The sequence below is a fragment of the Canis aureus genome, chromosome 34 (genome assembly GCF_053574225.1).
Source record: "Canis aureus isolate CA01 chromosome 34, VMU_Caureus_v.1.0, whole genome shotgun sequence".
Lineage (NCBI taxonomy): Eukaryota > Metazoa > Chordata > Mammalia > Carnivora > Canidae > Canis > Canis aureus.
Genome location: NC_135644.1, coordinates 18,102,357 through 18,123,009, shown reverse-complemented (window position 1 = coordinate 18,123,009; position 20,653 = coordinate 18,102,357). Strand labels below are relative to the sequence as shown.

Below are 20,653 nucleotides of genomic sequence, written 5' to 3'. Positions count from 1 at the left end.
AGACATGAGAGAAGATTTACACTCAGACTACACAACACCTTTTGATGTATCCTTCTAGCACATCACATAAATGCTTGCTTTGGAATACAGTCCACTTATCTATGATATCTCAGCTCTCAAGAGCCCTCAACAAGTTCTCTTGTTGATGCCATCTTATTGGATGACAGATTAACTGTTGATGGCTATCTATCCGGAAACTATTCACTCAAAGAGTTATTCGTTTATCAAGTACAGTATCTCCTGCACCGTGCTATTATACTTAAACATAGTGATAAAGATAGAAATAAAAATAAAAGTAGTAAAAATGGTGATAAAGTCAGGGAAAATCTTTGTCCTTATATAGGTTACAGTTTATCAAATAGACACAGTTAAAAGCAATGAGGAAACCAGCCTAGTGATTGAGGGGTCTTTCCATAGGACATAAACAATCAACCCAAATTGTGATCAGTGGTAAAGTTATGAAAGTATTTTGAAAGTGAAGAAATGATGAAAGTGTGGTGGAGAAAGAAAAATGAGTTCATGAGCAACAACTACCTCCACCTACTTAATTTCAACTACATTCTATCATTAATGCAACACTGTGCCATACCAAACAGCTCCCTATTCCCCAAGTAAATCAATTTAACATCTTTGTTTCTTTGCAGATGCTTTTCTCTTACCATTGAATGTCTCTTCCCCACAACCAATTTTTCTCCTAGTGAGATTTATCTATTCGGTTTTTAAAATTTGAGATCCAAGTCAAAATTTGTTTCTTACATGAAGGTAACCCAGTCATCTACATCAAAAATGAACTATTTCAGTAATAGTACCGTAACTCTATTTGTTCCTTATTTCTTTCCACATAGATTATAGTTAATATAACTTTAAGCTCCTTAGAGGTAGTGAATTTGCATTTTAGTTTGTGTATTTATTGTAACATTTATAAATTTTAATCATGGGATTGTCGAATATAATGAATGAGTAAATGCAAACAAAAGCATACTGGTTCTTCTCAGTAATCCTCCCTCCCAGGGGCTCCTGGATGGCTCAGTCAGTTAGGCATCTGGCTCTTGGTTTTGGCTTAGCCTGTGATGTTGGGATCAGGAGATCAAGCCCTCTTGAGGGCTTCATGTTCTGCAGGGTTCTGCTTGAGACTCTCTCTCCCCTCTGCTCCTCCCCATTCTGCATGTGTGCAGTCTCTCTTTCCCTCTTTCTCAAATAAAGAAAATTTTAAAAAATAATAATAATCCTCCCTTCCAAAGAAAAAAAGAACAGAGAATAATGAGTTGTCAGCATGTCTTCAGACTTAGGAGTAGGCACCTGTATGATACCATGTGTAATTATATAGGTAAAATTAACACATCACAAAAAAAGCAAATGAATTTTCAGCAATTTTTGAGAGTGTATTTATGGTGGCCTATTTTTAAATGAAGGCTGCATGGTTTTCAGTGAATTCACCTAGAAAAAAGGTACACAAGAGTTTCCTAAAAGAGATATTCAGTTGTCATCCAGGGCATCTTGTCCTGAGCAAGATCACAACAACAGGGCCATGTGACATCCAGCCAAGAGACACATGCCATACATTTTTAGATAGCTTTGAGAGAGAAAATAGAGTTTTCAAATGTGATCCTCATTCAAAAGGCTGCTCCTTACATGGGCAATGCTATATAGCATTTTCCAAGATGAATATAGCAGGGACACATCGTTTTATGGTGGTAGGTAGTTCACTCAAACAATGTTTAAATGTCCAGCAATTTATAATAACAAATTTATATGCCACTTTATATGTATCTCACAACCAACCTGAAAATTAGATTATCATCGTTTCATTTTATACCTAAAGAAGTAGAGAGAATAGTATGGTTTGGGGTTTTTAATTACCAAAAACAGAAGCCATTTTACCAGGCAAAAGAGAAAGAAATTTATGGAAAGGCATTAAGTAGCTCGTGGAATCTCTGGGAGGCAAGACCCCCATGTGGTTACTAACCAACCAGAGTAGCTTGCCCGTAAGAGTGCAGCCCAAACAGTGCTTGACAATTCGTTGGAGCTGTCTTAGGGGGCACAGCATTGCTTCCACTGCCTCTACTCACACCTATGATGTCACATCTGGAGAATGAAAATTCTATCACAGCTGTTCGAGCAATACCAGACACCTTTGTCACTCCATGTGTTTTCCAGTCAGTCCAAATCACTGGAAAGCAGCTGCCATCTTATGTGGCTCAGTCCATCATCTGTGTCTTGCCCAGAGGCATCTGATTGGTGGAAACTAGGTCATATGCCTTTATCCAAGTTGTAAAGGGACCTGGGAAATTCAGTTTTGGACTTGAGCTTCTTTTACAACTGGCCCTTTTCCTGGAAGAAAAGCTAAAAGGGAATTGGAATAGAAATAGATTGAAATAGCTAAACTACCAAATCTTCCCTAAATGGAGAATTATACTTGACTCCAATCACATAGCTAGTAAGTGCCAGAGCCTCAGATGCCAAGTCTTATACTCAGCCCAAGATAGAATGACTGCTTTATTATGGTAGAGATGAGTAGTTCATCTGACCTTCAAAGCTGAGTTAAAATATCCCTTAAGATCAACTGTTTCCTTTTGACCTAGAATTGTTTGAGCTTTAAGAATCATTACTGGTATGGTTTTCTAGACATCTGAATATTGTGAAGGGAGTAGCTTTATGAATGGAGTTGAATCCTTCATCCTTTCTCAAGTTCTCATTAAAAAACAATAACTACATATTTACATTGTGGAACTAAAGATCTCAGGGCCAGAAAGACCCTTGAGCCATGGTGAGATGCACAGCAGCTGTGAGTTCATTTTCCCTATGTTCACATTATTCCTTGGAAGTAGGAGAAAAAAAAATGTTTTAATCTGACTGATGTAAAAAGTGAAATGTATGATATGGCATATAGAACCACATTACAGTTCATATCCATGTTTGGGTTTTTTTTTAAAGATTTATTTGATTTATTTTAGAGAGAGAGAGAGAGAGAGAGAGAGATCACATGTGGGAGCTGGGGAAGGGACAGAGGGAAAGGGAGAGAGAGAGAAGCAGACTCCCTGCTGAGCATAAGGCCTGACACAGAGCTTAGTCCCAGGACCCTGAGATCATGACCTGAGCCAAAATCAAGATCCAGAGGCTTAACCAACTAAGCCACCTGGCATCACTGCATCCAGATTGAATCACTCGCTAGCTGTGTGACACAGGGGTAAGTTGTTTACTCTTTGGGCCTCAGTTTCCTCTTTTATAAAATGGGAACAAGGATGCCTATTTCTTATAATTGTTACTGAGATTCTACATAAATTATAGAGAACATCCTAAGTGTGAGTAGAGGCAGAGAAGCAATGATGTGTCCTCTAAATATATAAATTACATGTACAAATAGTGATTTGTAAGGCATTTTATATAGTCCTAGCAAATAGTATTAAATAGAAACTATTGTTTAAAACATTATTTCAAAATAATTAATGTCATAATCTTGATTTAACAAATTTGAAAAATGAAATGCTATGCTAGTCTATCTGGTCATAAAAACGGTTGCACTTTTTTTTTAGGCAATCCAGAATATTAATTTATTTACTCTCCCCTCAGTCCCACATCCTATAGTCAATCTCTTCCCCCCAAGAACCTTCTGAAGACCCCTTTCATGTCCTTGTCCATAGGCTGTAGACGTGGGGGTTCATCATGGGAGTAGCTACACTCTTGAGTGTAGAGGTATGATAGAGAATAATGACAAGATTTTCTTCCTCTATTTTCTGATGGTTTTACATTTTTATGGCTTATGTGTTTAAAACAAAAAGTCTATTTCCTTCCACAACTGACCTGTTTCCAATTATACTTACAGACCTTTCCTAAATTCTACTTTTATAGAACTCAAACTGTCTGATGGTTTTCAAATAATATAATAAGGGAAAGGGAAAGCAAATAGCTTGATATCTCTTTAAAAAGTCACCTGTACCATCTGTCTAGGAGTTACTGGAAAAAAATGACTATTAAAATGCAGTCTTAAAAGTAAAAAGTAGCCTCAGAATTTCACGGAAACTCATCTCTAATGGGCCAAGTAAAAATATGCTTTGAATGGGACTTTACAACATTTTAACAGTTTCAGAAACAGCCTAACATCTCCAACATAAAGAAGAGTGGAACTCTCGTATGTGTAGGTGAACAAAAGCACAAAATCATTTTTTACCTTGTGCTGTCGTTAGCAAACCTGTCCTCTACACCTGTTAGGGTTTGCCTCCGATTCAAACTTTCCAGCTTAAGAACTTGGACTTAAACACGTGTTCTGACGTCTATTTTCTACAGGGAAAAGAAAAAGCAAATATCCCTCTGCTTTGGTATAAACTTACATTTTTACCCTGAGAGAGAACTGTGCTGAAAATGGGAAAGGATGGCAAGTTCATGGGTCCCTGACCCACCTTTCCAGTGAACGCTGCTAGAAAGCTGACAGCAGAAGCCTTTTGCAAGAGAGCTAGTTCTCCATGCTAATGAGACTGGAGGGAGGGCTGAGTGCCAGTGTGGAAAATGAGAAGAGCAGGAAGAGGAGGGGTGACGAGAAGAAACCTCAAAGACCACCAGAAATGTGAGCAGAGAAACATGAGGATGCAGTAAGGAGGAACCCTGGGCAAGAGTTGGAAGAAGAGGGTGCCTAAGTGTGTCAGGGCAGGTCTCACAGCTTTACTCAGAATGGTGTCGTGTTCCATGTGGATAGATCCCAAGAGTTACTAGGTGGGGAAATAGAGAAAAGCATGAGAGAGCCCTTCTTTAGGGGCTCAGAATATGAAATGAAAGAGAAAAATATGACAATAATTGAAAACGATGCCAGGGTGAAGAGGTTTTGTTACTGTTATTCCCATCATTTTTCAAAGCCCTTCCAGAGACAAGAGAGCCAATGGGAATGGAAAGACTGGAAATGCCAGATACTGCAGAGATGAGCCATCCGTCACGTGGGTTGAGGAATCATGGAGGGGTGAGGAGTTTCTGATCAGTGAAAGTTAATGCAATTTTGAAACTAAGAGAAATTTTTGAGGAGGAAAGTGTTTCCAAAGAGCCTTCATGGCAGCCCTACCACTTGCATCTTTTTCTGTTGACAGTCAATCCTGTGCTTTGTCCAGGAGACCAAGTTGTCTCAGTCTCTTTGACAATGAGACCTTACCCCACAAAATGTAAAGACTCAGGAGTAAGAATAAAGATGGCAGATGATTGCGGAGAGCTGATGCGGTGGGGAAGAGGGAATGGTGCAGTGAGACGGGAACGAGAATGGAGTCTCAGAGGCGTTCAGCCCTGCCCGTGGAATCCAAGTGAGAGGAGTCCAGTGTAGCCTCAAACAGATTCAAGAGCTATGTAGGGTGCATTGTGGTGAAGAGTTCAAGGCTCCAGGAGAATGAACACTGGCAGCCTGGGCCTCTAACCATTGGAGAAATAAGAATCTTAAGCAAAAAGGAAGTTGTAAAAAAAAGGGGGGGATGTATAAGAGGGTAAATCTCTAGCCCCAAATAGTATCTGATGTGGTGAAACTGAGCAAGTGTTTGGTAAATAGCTTGTGGGGAGCGATGCTGGGGATTGAATGAGGTAAGGACTGTGAAGAGCCAACATGGGTGACCGAGGATGGGAATGGCAACCAAGGGCAGTATTTTTCACCTGACCAGCCAGTAGGTACTAATTTGAGAAAATTATACGCAAGATCACAGATTTCAGAAACAAAAGGGTGTGGTTATAAAGCTACTCTGCCAAACAAAACTCCTTGTCACCCAGGCACCCAGGCTTTCATTTGCGTACATTTCTAGAGCAATTCACAACGCTGATACTGTGTGGAAATTGAGAAGTCTCTTGGCTAAGTGATGAGATGACCATATGCCATGTAATATTATATTACGGATAGGTTCTGTTACAACCTAGACCAGTCTATGAAGGAAAATGATAAATCTTGACTTGGCTTTGTCTTAAATATCTCAAAAATAATCATGGGATAGCCGGTTCAGACTTAGTATGTACACAGAATGTTAATGGTGAGGGACACCTGGATGGCTCAGTGGTTGAGCATCTGCCTTTGGCTCAGGTCATGGTCCGAGGGTCCTGGGGTCGAGTCCTACATCAGGCTCCCTGTGGGGAGTCTGCTTCTCCCTTTGCCTATGTCTCTGCCTCTCTATGTCTCTCATGAATAAATTTAAAAAGTCTTAAAAAAAAAAAAAAACATTAATGATGGCTATGTCAGTGCTGCTCAGAGAGATATCTAAATCTGGTAGATTTTTTTATATTCTAAAGTTATATTAGAAAAAAATCTAGTTCTTCATCATATCAGTGTTGATAATAATCATAATATTTCCTCTAGTTTGTGTACCCCTTTCTCACAGAAGTGCAAGACCTCTTAATATACACATTATAAAATGAAATTGAATCTTCTTATGAAAACAGTCAACTGCCAAGTTTTTTTTTCCCCCCTTTTGAGTATCAGCCAAGTAAGAAATCTGCTTTAGTACCAGTCAGTCAAGATGTATTAACTGGTGGAGCAGCCCAAGTGGCTCAGCGGTTTAGCGCAGCCTTCAGCCCAGGGTGTGATCCTGGAGACCCGGGATCGAGTCCCACGTCGGGCTTCCTGCATGGAGCCTGCTTCTCCCTCTGCCTGTGTCTCTGCCTCTCTCTCTCTCTGTGTCTCATAAATAAATAAAATTTTTAAAAAAAGATGTATTGACTGGTACTTGCGAAACATTTTAAAGGTGATCCTCTCTAGATTTGTCTTTTATTTATCGTGTTTATATTAATAACGATAATACTCTTCATTCATGTAGCGGTATATAACCTACAAGGTATTTTCAAACACGGTATCTTAGCTGATCCATCCAGTGACCCTGCAAAGTATGTCCAGATGCTATCATTCTCATTTTATAGATGGAGAAACAAAGGTAGAGGGATGCACAGAGTCCAGAGCAGATGACTAAACAGCTGAAAGTTTTATCCAGCTCTTCCAGTGCCGTAAGATTGCCTACGAGATAATTTCCATCGACAGCAACTACACAAAATTATTTCTATTATGTATTGATAAATTGATATGGTATAAAGGGGGATTGACATTAGAAAAGGAAACGAAAGGAAAAATAAAAATTGCAAGTTCTCTTCCATATGATGTCATCAGTTCCCTCATGGTACTAATATCATTCTTTGAAATATGACCTAAAATAGCACCTCTCTGTGATGGGCTAAGAAATATCTCCTTAGATGCTGTAAATTTTAGATGGCAACCCACCAACATCTTCCTGATTTCTAATAAGATCCATTTATATCGGCTTCCCCTCCCCAAAATAATGGGCCAAATGAATACTCTTTTTGGTATCGCATAGCTCATCATTTTTAAGTTCTCCCAGCTGCTGTTTCTATGAGTAGGATGTCTTTCCTCTCATCCTCTTCCACATCTGTAATAAAACATCCTGGCGTTTCTTTCCCAGCAGAGAAGCCCTACCCACGGCCCGACTACACCGCCAGGCTCCCAGGCTCCCATGATTAAATAAGTGATAGCTCTGCCCATCTTTAAAAATGTGTCTCATATATGGCCGTCAAGGCACCATATCCATCACTGCAAAGGAAGCCAAGCATTTATTTAAAATAATGAGACATCCTCATTTTCATTTTTCCCTGAGAGGATTGTAGCGATGTTTAAAAATTCTCTGAATTCTAGAACTAGGGCAACACATTGATTTGAAGAAAGCTATAATCTTCTCCGCTAATTTGAAGTGCACTTTTTCTGCAATGAAATAGAGTGTGGCTTTCAGAATAGCAAGAGCCCTAAGCCCACACAAAGACATCCTCATCCTGCCCACTCCTCTTTCAAGTTGGCCCCATTCTTCTGAGTGCAGGAATTTATAAAGACCTTTTCAATAAATTTCAAGGTGTATTGAACTAAAAGGAGAAAGGTTCAAATCATCTCTTCCAGATTTGGGAGGGAAATGATTTCAACTGCCCAATCATGATGAATATTCCCCTTTTGCTTTCCGCCACTTCTGTGTTGCAAATGATCTGTTGGGCGAGTTCAATTACGGGGTCTCTGAAAGGATTCATAATTAAATTTTTTAAAGGCTCAAATTAGCTCTTTGTCTTTCGGAGCCAGCGGAGTCAGAACGCTTACTCCTATGAGCATTCAGGGATTTCAGCTTCTGGGGGCACAAAGCCTTCCACAGCCACGGCAGCTCACTTCAAAGAAAGGCCAGGAGAGAAAGCCAGCCCTCTGTGATTCGGAGAGATAATAAGTTAGCAAGCTGTATAACATAATGGTTTATGAAATTCTTCCTTCAAGGACCATTATCTAGTGTTAATAGTGCTTTATTTCTTCCTCTCCTGTGCTTATTTAGAGCATAATTACAAGAGCGAGAGGAAGGGAGGAGGTTGGGCATCAGGATAACCATTTGCCAAATTAATGCAGCCGAGAAGAATCTCTGGCCTTTGGGGCTCGTTTATCAATTAGTTCTGTTGCGGTCTGAGTTCTTGTATTTCCCCACAGAATGAAGATTCTTTGATTTCACTCATACACCAGCTCTGAGGAAAGTCATTTGAGATCAAAACATTTTTCAGACAGGATCTCTCTTCCCCTCCCCGATATCGTGATGGGCTGTACAGTGTGCTTCTCATCCATTACAAGAGCTTTTCATAAACATGAGTGGTTAGCCCTTTCTCTCCCTGCCTTCTCTTTTCTTTATTTTATTTTTCTGAATTTCTGTCTTCCTTTTATTCCTCTCTCAACTGGTTAAGATTGGGTTACTTTTTTTTCAACTGTCTTTTGTACCACGTTTTAAAGTCACTACATGGATTTTAACGTTCACACCACTTTTGTAGTGCCATATGGTCTCTGAATATTCAGAATTGTTTCTGGATAATAGGAATGCTGGTAGTTTTGAGGTGACACTGGAGAATCGTCCTTATTCTCAAACCAAGTTAGTGTCTCACGAATTGTTGACCCCAATCTTTGGGAAAATTGCCACCCTCCTACCTCAACTTTCCCAAATAGTTAGGGTCGATTTTGTGTGGGTGGAGAGAGATATCTCAAAGGAAAGAGAAAGTGGCAGAGGCACAGGACTGTTTAAACCTATGCCACGCCTGATGTCTGGGTGGTTCAGTGGTTGAGCAAAGGCAAGATCATGATCCCCAGGTCCTGGGATCGAGTCCCTTATCAGGCTTCCCAGGGGGAGCCTGCTTCTCCCTCTTCCTACGTCTTTACCTCTCTCTGTGTGTCTCTCCTGAATAAATAAATAAAATCTTTAAAAAATAAAACTATGCCATGTTCTTCATGTGGTCTTACAAAAAAAAAAAAAAATGAACTAGGTTTTTTTTTCAACCTAAAAATAAGCCATACTTTGTGTCCTTTTACACATTCATGTTTCTTTCTTCTTTGAATCCTAATTACACATTTTTCATCCTTTAAAAGCTGGTTTCCCCAAATCCAAGACTTAACCTGCTCAAATCAAGAAAATAAAATGTGAAGAAATGAAGTATTGGGGAGCCAAGTATTTCATTTTGTTGCTATCCAGGAAAGTAGATGTTATGGATGAAATTGTATCCTCCTCCCCCAAAAGACATGTTCACGTCCTAACCCCCAATCCGTCACAATGGGACCTTCTTTGGAAATAGGATCTTTACAGAAGTAATCAAATTGCAATGAAGTCATTAGGGTAAGCCCATATCTAATCTGACTCTGTCCTTATAAAAAGGGAAAATTGGATACGCAGATACCCACAGGGAAGGGAAAATGCTGTCTAAACATGAATCCAGAGATCTAATTGATGCATCTATAATCCAGGAGTGCCAGAGATTGCCAGCAAATCACCAGAAGTTAGGAGAAAAGTAGAAAAATAGGGGATAGATTCTCATGCACAGCTCTTAGAAGGAACCACCCTGCCAACATCTTCTCAGACTTCCAGACTTCAGATTTGTGAAACAATACAAGGAACAACAGATATTGATGAGGATGTGGAGGAAGGGGAACCCTCTTGCATGGTTGGTGGGAATGCCAACCAGTGCAGCCACTCTGGAGAACAGTATGGCGGTTCTTTAAAAAGTTAAAAATAGATTTACCCTACGATTCAGCAATTATACTAGTAGGTATTTACCCAAAGACAAGACAGGAGCAGAGTTCAAAAACCAAAAGATGCTCCTGATGAAGCTTTAATCCCAAGGAGGCAAGCAAAGAACCAAAACATTGGTAAAAGATGCAATGACTAGACTGGAGATCACAGGGCTTAAGTGTCACCCCTTCGGAGAGTGACCAATTCATCTACAGTTGCTCCCTTCCCGCTTGACTCAGCCTCTATCCCATTGCCCGACTTGCATACATCACTTATCGCTACCTGAAACTATTTTTGTATTCATTTATTGTACGTTTATCTTCCGCCTACAGTTCCTAGAAAGTAAGCCCCCATCTGTCTTACCAGACTGTAGAGCAGTGCCTGGTATCTCTCACAGGCGTTCAGGGCATCTCTGATGGACAAATGAAGTAGATTTGAAAATCCAAGAGCAATCAAAACCTGGAGGTACTATATTCCTTGTGACCCCAGGGAGCAGAGGGGGCCTGTGCAGCCTTGGCCATGGGTGAGGAAAGCTCGTATGACTGCCAAGCCAACCCAGTGGCATCTGGAGCGTAGGAAGCCAGTACTGACTTGTACATGCCTGAGCCATGATGGAGAAGGACATGAGCTTGACACCCAAACTATACACGATTCTACCCACTTGCTGCTGGATTTACTTTGAGACATATGAGAAAAGAATTTGGGCAAATGTAGGGGCCTTTTAAAAAATAAATGACTCAAAATACCAGATTGTGCGATGTGATTTCTGGGAGAAACCTGTGCTCCTTAAATTGAAAATTTTGCCCCATTAACTTGCTGAAAGGTGAAGGTGGATAGCTAGCTACTGAAGGGTTCTGTGAACAAGGTAATCTGCAATCCAGGAAGCCCCTGGGGAGGAAATCTTTCAAGTGGAGGAGAGGAATATTTCTATTGGGAGGGATTTGTATTTAATGGATGACAAGTGAATGTGTCATCGGAGGCGTCTGTGGTTGTAGTCGGGCCACTAAAAGGAATGACAAATGCTCTATGAGCAACTTTGTATTTTAGTACATTAACGAGTCTGTTAAATGGGACTCTTTTAAATTTCATGAAACGGAAAGAACCCTCCAGAGGATTTTGCTTTGTGACATTCAGCTCCCTCCCTAGAACTTTTCAGCTGACATTTTCTTTGCTCTTTAGTGGACCTTTGCCTTTGTGTTTTCCAGAAAGAGAACAGAACTCTCTAGCAGAAAATCTGTAGTGTATTCCCTACACCAAAAAACTGACCACAATCCTATTTAGAAGAATCGATCGACCTATGTGCCCTGGACCCCCAAATCAAGAACTGATAAACTGACATAAACCCCTCATCCCCATTAGAACCTGTTCTTTACATCATACTATCTGCCTGTACAGCAGCATTTCCCCCAGAAACTCAGAGGGCTGGTGATGATCACTAATACCTATAATGTCGCCAGAGATAATAGAGATGTTATTTTTCCCCTTATTTCATCCTTAAGACTACCGAGGCACAGAAAGCCACACAGCAAGTTAGAATTACTCAAGGAGACCCCGGATCGAGTCCCACGTCGGGTCGGGCTCCCGGTGCATGGAGCCTGCTTCTCCCTCTGCCTGTGTCTCTGCCTCTCTCTCTCTCTCTCTCTCTCTCTCTCTCTCTATGACTATCATAAATAAATAAATAAATTTAAAAAAATAGAATTACTCAAGGAATAAAGCATGGATGTCTGGCCCATCACTGACTACTTCAAGCAGCATCACTGTTCTCTCTCATCTTTGCTCACATTGCTCTTTGTGTTCCAGAGGCAACTTTTTGTGTTTGTCTGGCCACCTGAGAAATCTGTGCTGTTGTACACGCAAAGGCTGTTTTTTGGTGCCCCTCGCCATTGCTACGCGTTATCCTTGGCCTTGCTTCAGATTCTAGGCTGGTTCTTTTTCCCATTTCAAATCTTCTGTTTTTATTGGTGATACCTTGTGTTTACTGGTGACCGAGATGTAATAGTACCGTGCTTACTTTTGTCCTCGTGTCTGGAAAAAAAAAAAAAAAGTCAGTAGAAGGAGTGATTGTGTGTGAGTGTGAGTGCATGTGCGTGTTTCAGGATTTCAGAGGCCGGGAACTGCAAAGTGTCCCTGAACCTCCTCAACTGCTGCAGCTCTCCCCCGCTCCCAGCTTGAATCTGCTCTTTGCAGGTCATCATTTTCTGACGATCAGGGAGCCCCACAGAACTGGTGTCTTGCGGTGGGTAACCAACCAGAATGGACCAGGCAAAAATTCCAGCAGTGGACACACACCTAAGACAACAAAGGTACAGCTCGCAGGGAGTGTAGCAGCATGTGTTCCTCTGCCACCCTGGGCCCTCCCGTGCGGTCCCCACAGGCCTTGGGAAGCTCGAGATGACGGCTCACTTAGTCACTCACTCCCTAGCTGTGTGATCCTGAGCATCCTACTTAACCTACTTAATATCTCTTGATTTTCCGTCTTCTCAACTGTAAAATGCAGACAGTACCCCTCCTGTAACACCGTAAGGGGTGAAGCTCTCTATAATGCAGGCCCTGGAGCGCACAGCGCATGGACCAGCGCCTGGCGTACTACACACGTTTTGAAGTGAGACCTGTAATAACAACGGAAGAAGTGTCGGGTTTGTTAAGCTGTCCACGAGAGAATGCTCATTCTTCTATGAAAAGTGTTTCTGAATACATAAACTTACGTGCTCACCTATTTCTCTTATATTTCTCCCTCGTTTAGCTCTTTCTAAATCCCCCAATACCTGTTGCTATGGAGTCCTTTCCCCCAGAAAACCACACAGAAAGGTATCAGAGAAAACAATTTTTCACTTATTCCTCTGGGGCATAGAACTATGGGAGAAAGAAATCCTGAATATGGAACAAGAAATTGCCACCAAAATCAGTGGACAGGATTTGGTGAAGGTGAAATCCTCCCTTAACACCCTTTGGATTGCAAAGATGGGTGCCAAGCTATTCAGCTCAGAACACTTTCTGAGCACCACTCACCCCAGCTTATCTCGAGAGCTGGAAACTGCACCATCACCACCCTCCTCCCCAGCACCCCATCCTCTTCTCTTCCTCCACTGTTGGTAGTCCTGGCACACAACGTGCTTCTCATTTCCTGTCTTCGCATATGCTGATCCCTCTGCCTCAAATGTCTGGCTCTCATCCAGATCATTCTTACTTGCCCTTGAAGGTTCAGCTTAGAAAACTTTTGCATGGCACCTTCCCCAAGGCAGCCTCATTGTTTCACTCTGGGTAGGATGGGGGAGTACGATTCCCACCACAGTCTAAGGGAATGGGCACTCCAGGGCACCTGGGTGGCTCAGCGGTTGAGCCCCCTGATCCTGGGGTCTCGGGATCGAGTCCCAACACTGGGCTCCCTGCATGGAATCTGCTTCTCCTTCTGCCTGTGTCTCTGCTTCTCTCTGTGTGTCTCTCATGAATAAATAAATAAAATATTTTTAAAAAAAAAGGAATGGCACTCTGTGGAGTTGCACTGTGTAGCCCACACGACCTGCTTCGCCCATGCCCTGTCCACCAGCTCTCATCTTCTGTGTACTCCAGTGGCCTTGTGATGAAATTTTTCATCTCTCTGTTTTGTTTCCATGAAGTCTTTCCTCCTAGACGAGGAGGAGTACGGGCTCTACTTCCATTTATCCAATACTTCACATGCACGCATGTGAGTAGGGTCTCGAGAAGAGAACCTGAGAGGTGCCTCTTCCAGTCCCCACTTTTGGTACGCCAGCCCAGTAACAAGATGACTTTCCTAATTTAGCAGGAAAGTATGAAAAGTGACAAAGGCTCTGTGATGGTTAACGATAGGCTTATAAGCATCTGGAACAATGACAGAGAGAATTTGGTTTCTAATACCATCTTGAGACTCACTCACATCCCTTTGGCATTCAAATGGAGCCGCTGTCTGTATATCCCAAGTTGAGAAACCCTTTTCTGAACTCTATGGCTGGCTTCTCACTTCATTTCGCTTGCTATTTAAAGTTTCAAAGCTTGTTGCACATCACGTCCCTTTTATCAGCCATGCTGCACCTTAGAGCGGACATTTCCTTCAGGAGCCAAGGATACTGGAGCTTATTATTGAGTTATGGATTGGATGAAGGCCTGGCTATGCCTAGAGTCATGCTGCTTGAAGCCATTCTAATATTCATTTAGTTAGGACCGTAACCACACTGAGTTATTGCTGGTCTCATATGGATCATATATTCACAGTCAGCTCTTGGCTTTGACAAGAGGATGTGTATTATCTCTGCTATTGCCTATCGTGTCTCTTCATTTCATTATGAATATCTGGCTTGGAAGCCTGATATTCAATCTATAATCCCAGTTAAGTTTTTTCAACACAGTCTCTCTCTGTTCAAGCCCGTAGTTTTCTTTGAAGCAGACTTTGTTAAAGTTGCTACCCATTATCTACTATCTCTGGCTTCCAGGGCTACCACATTTTGCTCTAACTGGGGAGGAAGAGAAAATTTTTAACATGAATGGATGTCGTACCCTGGCATAAATTTTTTTACTGGCATGAGAGCAGCTCAAGTCCTAGAAAGGATTAGAGTTCTGGAGAACAGCTTTTTAATTTGAACACCAATTAAAGGGTTCTGTCCATCTTCATTGGATCTGTGGCCCCAAGCTCAATTGTGTCTCTTACTATATTCCTGCTGTTTACTTTAAAAGAATTGAAAGGGGCGAGCTTAATTTCATCAAAGGAACATCAGGATGAATTGTTGAAAACCATAAAAAGCGATGCCATTTAGATCGCCTCCAAAATGAATGCTGCCAGCTGTCTGAAAAGACACTTGGGTGCTGGTGTCCATGCCCGAGGGTAAGGCTCTTCTTCATCTGAGGCCTCCTAGGAAACTAAGAATTAGGGACTAACATGTGTGAGAGCCAAAATTAAGAAAAAGTGAGAAAAAGTAAGGAATTACTTGTAAGTCAGAGCCCAGAGAGACCATTTGAGCGGAGATTTTTCCAGCGCGCATGCACACGTTTTCAAATTCAGGGCTAGAGAAAGCAGAGGGATGTTGAGAACCGACTTCATCAGAATCGAGCGAACAAACGCTCAGACTTAGAAGCGTGGAGAAGAGGTAGGAGGCCCTGTGCTTGAAAGAAGCCTGTGGTGTCAGAAGGTATTTTACAGCAAAGAAGTCCTTTTGTGAAGAGGGGAAACTCTTTTTTAATTACCAATGTTCAGTTTACTCCATGTTCTTCCAGAGTTTATAATCTAAGACTTGTTAATTTGGCACAAATATACATAAATCACTTCTGTCCAGGGGAGGAAAGGGAGGATGGCGGTGTCAGCAAGTTTTCAGTAGTGGTGGAAGTGAATGAATACATTTATGATTTTAGTCATCGTGGGTAATTCTAACACCCTTATTGTTTATTTGAGGATGTAAGGTGACTAAATAAATCTGAATCACAACTGTACTTTATTGATTTTGCAGAGTTTAGAGGAAGATTTATGAGACATGGAACCTTCCATCGGGTTTGGAAGAAAGTAGAGGGAATGCGGAGATGCCAGACCGCCACTAAGACCCATGGACAATCCCGTACTCACACTTCTTTATCGAACTTTAAGATTTATCAGTAATATGCTGCCTTTGCAAGATGAAAACAAACTAATGCCAAGAAGGCATATTCTTCGGTATTTGGAATAGACGTGCTCTCAAGACAATGGCTTCAAAGGTCTCCTGTCTATATGTTTTGACAGTTGTGTGCTGGGCCAGCGCCCTCTGGTATCTGAGTATAACTCGTCCCACTTCCTCCTACACTGGCTCCAAGCCATTCAGCCACCTAACAGTTGCCAGGAAAAACTTCACCTTTGGCAACATAAGAACTCGACCTATAAACCCACATTCTTTTGAATTCCTCATAAATGAGCCCAACAAATGTGAGAAAAGCATTCCTTTCCTGGTTATCCTCATCAGCACCACCCACAAAGAATTCGATGCCCGCCAGGCAATCCGAGAGACGTGGGGGGACGAGAACAACTTCAAAGGTATCAAGATCGCCACGCTCTTCCTCCTGGGCAAGAACGCCGATCCCGTTCTGAATCAGATGGTGGAGCAGGAGAGCCAGATCTTCCACGACATTATCGTGGAGGACTTCATCGACTCCTACCATAACCTTACCCTCAAAACATTAATGGGAATGAGATGGGTGGCCACTTTTTGTTCAAAAGCCAAGTATGTCATGAAAACCGACAGTGACATTTTTGTCAACATGGACAACCTGATTTATAAGCTACTAAAACCCTCCACCAAGCCAAGAAGAAGGTATTTTACTGGCTATGTCATCAACGGAGGGCCGATCCGGGACGTCCGCAGCAAGTGGTACATGCCCAGGGATTTGTACCCTGACAGTAACTACCCACCGTTCTGTTCGGGGACTGGCTATATCTTTTCAGCTGATGTAGCTGAGCTCATCTATAAGACCTCACTCCATACAAGGCTGCTTCACCTTGAAGATGTATACGTGGGACTCTGTCTTCGAAAACTGGGCATACATCCTTTCCAGAACAGTGGCTTCAATCACTGGAAAATGGCCTACAGTTTGTGTAGGTATCGCCGAGTTATCACCGTGCATCAGATCTCTCCAGAAGAAATGCACAGAATCTGGAATGACATGTCAAGCAAGAAACATCTCAGATGTTAGGATTTTTACCGATGTAAATACACTTCCTTTCTTTTTTAAGAAATGGGGCCTAGTGTGTTGGTATTTTACTGGTGTCACCAGGGGAAATGAACTGGCGTAGGGGTTTTGTAAAGTTTTTTCTTCCCTCTCCTAGTTTCTTTCTTGGATTACCAATTTCTAAGTGTTAGGCTCTGGTCATAGAAACAATACATGAGTTAGAAGGGCCAGATTTCATGCTCAGGTCCTGAGGCACTGCATTTATCTCAAAAAGCAACATCCTAACAACTGCTAGGATTTACATACTGTGCATCTGAGATAAAAATCTGGTTCTGGGAAACCGAGACTCACGGTAATGTCTTCATATCATCTCTGCAAAAATAAAAGTAAATAACTCTTTTTCAGAAATAATGCACAGTCAGGAAGACACACTCAATGTGATTATTAATATTATGTGTGCTGTTACATTGAATTTTTACATCTATTGCCATGTAATGTGTACAGTATTTGCGGTTCCACCAAGAAATGAACTTAGGCCTGGCAGGGAGGCTACAGCTAAATAAATCGAAATTTAAACTTGAAAATCAAATATTCTGTATGTTTGGAAGACAACTCTGCTTGCTCATCCAAGGATTAAAACTGGTCATCCGGTGGAATGTATATAAAATGCTACTTAACAAAATAAACAAGAGGGGTTTTTTGGGGTTGTTGTTGTTGTTGTTGTTGTTCTTTCAGAACAAACATTACCTGGTGCCTCCAAGGAGATTTTGCCAAATGTAATCTCACCTGCTTCCCTCCATAGGGTGTTGCTAAGTGCATTTTACAGTTTATGGCTCAGGAAGGCACATGTGTAGAAAAAAAAGTCAGGAGGGCAGAAAAACAATAAATTACACGGAGAAGATGCAAATTTACATATACATTATAATTAACATAAACAAACTTAGCAGTCATATCAGATGCCCCTCCCACGTATTTGCAAAGCATGTGAGATCATCTTTCAATGGATACCAATGTCATTGAGTGCTTTAGCCCTACAGTAATATTGTAACGTCTGAAACATCCAAGTACCTCTAGCAGCAATGCTATTGGGAGGTGTTCTGGAAGCTCTGTGACTAAGGTCCACAGGAAGGAAGAGTGGAGAAGTTTGGAATCAGTTTCTCTTGATACCATCACACTTGTTGGGTCATGTGGGCATGCATCTTAACCTTGCTATGCTTCAGTATTCTCATTTATAAAATAGATGGAAAAAACACCTACCTCACAGGTGCTGTGAGAGCAAATTGCATTTGCTAAGTATTTTGAGATCCTTAGTTTACAAGGTGCTAATGCAGTATGTCATGCGTTATAACAAATGCTAAAATAATTAATTACAATCATGATCATCAGTAGTAGTAACATCACCTTAAATATAATTTATGCCAAAATAAAGATCGAATACAAACTATTCGTGCATCCGATTCTCCTAAGACTTTGACTTTTTCCCTGGATATCTTAGGTGTTTGGAGAAGCTTCAATTTCTCTATCATTTCTTCCGGTTTCAATGAATCAGTTTTTACTTCTGTGCATTGCCTTGATTTCCCAGGGTGCTGAAAGTGAAGGCAGCTGCCTTTCCTCGGGGAGGAGCCTCTGGTTGGAAGTAAGTTACAATAATTGAATCACATGCTTTGCAAAATGTGTAATATCCCATCAACTTAGATCTCAGGAAACATTGATCTGAATTCTCAATAAGAACTTTGAGGCCGGTAGAGCTAGTCCCCCTCTATCAGAAGAATAGGCATTCAGCAAACCCACACACTGCACAGCTTCTGCTCATTAAAAAACTTGTTTGTTTTCATTCAAAGACAGCCCTGCAACTGAAAGAATATAACTTTTAATCTCTTTCAATCTAACTTTTAGAAGCTCCCCCTAGAAGTTGATAGCAAACAAGTAAACAAAATGAACAAATGGAAGTCATGGCCTATTTCTTGACGACACTGGGTCTCTTATCCCCAGTCCAAAAGAATGCAATATGAGACAGGTCTTCCTGTCCTTCAGTACATCTTCATCAAACAGTCAGCTGGACTGCCGAGTTTGATTGGAAAACAGCATTAGGTAGCCTGGGGAGAGATGGATCAACACAAGGTGAGCCCCTCTCTCACCCCCAACCCTCAACTGCTGTGAGTTCCAGTCATTGGAAAAGTCTCATGACTCTGTACTTGGTTCGCGATTCCACCACGTAGCTGAATCAAGCCTCTGTCTTATACTAACTACCATCTTGCATTTACCTGATACTCAGTCAAGCCACCTTCGTGTCAAGGGATTGCACATTATAAACATCACATATGTACATCTATGAATTGTTTTGTGTGTGTGTATGCGTGTACATTATAGAGCCCTAATCTTTAAAAGGAGCAAAAATTGGAGAATCATATGTCTTAAAGAACTATTTCCTAACTTTTTTATGGTAGGTAGTGCCCATGTGACAAACATGTAAATATTCATCAAAGACCATATGTATATATTTTAAAGGCATTTTTTTCTTCTCCCCGTACGTATAGTTAGAATCTGCTTGTTATGTACAATTTCTTCTGCATGGAGCTTGGTGAGGCAAAGCCATTTGTCCAGTGTTTCAATAGCCAAAAGCATGTTTGCCCTTCATTTTTTGAATGTTAAAAAAAAAAAAAAAGTTTAAGTCACGTGATCAGGAAAAAAGCTCTAATTTTCTACTTTTCTTAATTTTATGACACTGGCCAAACTATGGTTTCAATTATTTAAGCCATTTTTAAATGTATTTTCATTTCTCTTATATAAAATAATGTTTCAGACAGTATTGTACCAGGAGTCGTTCAGATAATTTTTATAAAAACCTTCTGATTGTCCCCCTACCTGTTTTGTTCATTATGCATTGGATAACAAAATGTATCAATAATTAGTGTCTGTATTCTTAGAATTTCTTTTTAAAATTTATTTTTGGAAAAAAGTTTGATCTTTGCTGGCTAGTTTGCAAGGCTTTGGGTCTTCTTATATCGGACCAAATGCCAGTTTCAATACATAATATCATATTTTTAAATAACCAGACTCAAAAAATGAAGATCATTTTCGATTTGGATCAAATTCTAGAACCCTTTGTGTGATGATACAGGGGAAACAAACTCCTGACAGAGAAGCTAAGAAAGAAGTTTTTCAATCAAAAATCTCTTCTATCAAAAGACAATGGAACATTTACATAAAGCTTCTGGGATTCCTTTTCTACCTTTCCTAATATGTGGGTTTAGTGGGGGGAATTGATTATGTCATTTCTTCTGTAAAGGTGAGGATAGTTTTTATAAGCAACAAAGTAACTTGTGAATGAAAGAAGTAATTTACTAGAAACGCTTGTTGATGATAATTGACATTTAGGTATATCGTTATATATGAATGATTGTTTATTTATGTATTTATTTGTCAGAATTGTACATACTATTTCGCCAAACGTAATTGTCTGTAAAAGTGCACTCTCCAGGTTTGTAGTACTATTTAGGGTTACATGGGTTGCCAATCAAGCTGCTAATCAGAATACTATTTTTTGTATCAATGTTATAAAACTGAAAAATGACAAATAGATGCTGAAGATGTCTTTACATTCAGTTTCTTCACCTTCCTCTTGAATTGTAAACTGTCGATTGAAAGCACGATGCCAATGTATAAGCCCATCTGTCACGAGGAAGATTATGGTTCCATAAAGCTGATTTTTTTAAACCATTGGGACAAATAAACAGAAGGAGAAGATATTTTCCAGTTTGCTTCTTTTATGAAAAAAAAAATCTCTTTGGTGAAATGTGATCATTAAAATTAGCCAATGCCCTGTTATCATTAACCTTCTCCACAACCTCAACATTGATTAGCGCTCACATCGTTCAGAGCTCATCCCGAGAGCCCCACTGCAGCTTAACAGTCAACTTAGGGATGGTTTGGTCCAGTAGATCATGGGCTGCTCCAAGATTTAGGAACAGATATCTCCCTTG

General features: G+C 40.8%; 1 protein-coding gene across 2 annotated transcripts in view; it reads left to right on the top strand.

Moving 5' to 3' along the window:
* The window catches only part of B3GALT1 (beta-1,3-galactosyltransferase 1), a 503,452-nt gene extending 483,033 nt beyond the window's left edge, over positions 1-20,419 (top strand). The window contains exons 1-2 of one of the 2 annotated variants that reach the window (XM_077883655.1): positions 14,711-14,865; positions 15,485-20,419. In XM_077883655.1, coding sequence (XP_077739781.1) covers positions 15,714-16,694 — 981 coding nt within the window. In that variant the 5' untranslated portion in view covers positions 14,711-14,865; positions 15,485-15,713 and the 3' untranslated portion in view covers positions 16,695-20,419. Of the gene's footprint in view, positions 1-14,710; positions 14,866-15,484 lie in introns of those variants that run through there. The other variant, XM_077883654.1, reaches the window with a different exon arrangement.
* The last annotated feature ends 234 nt before the right edge of the window (positions 20,420-20,653 follow it).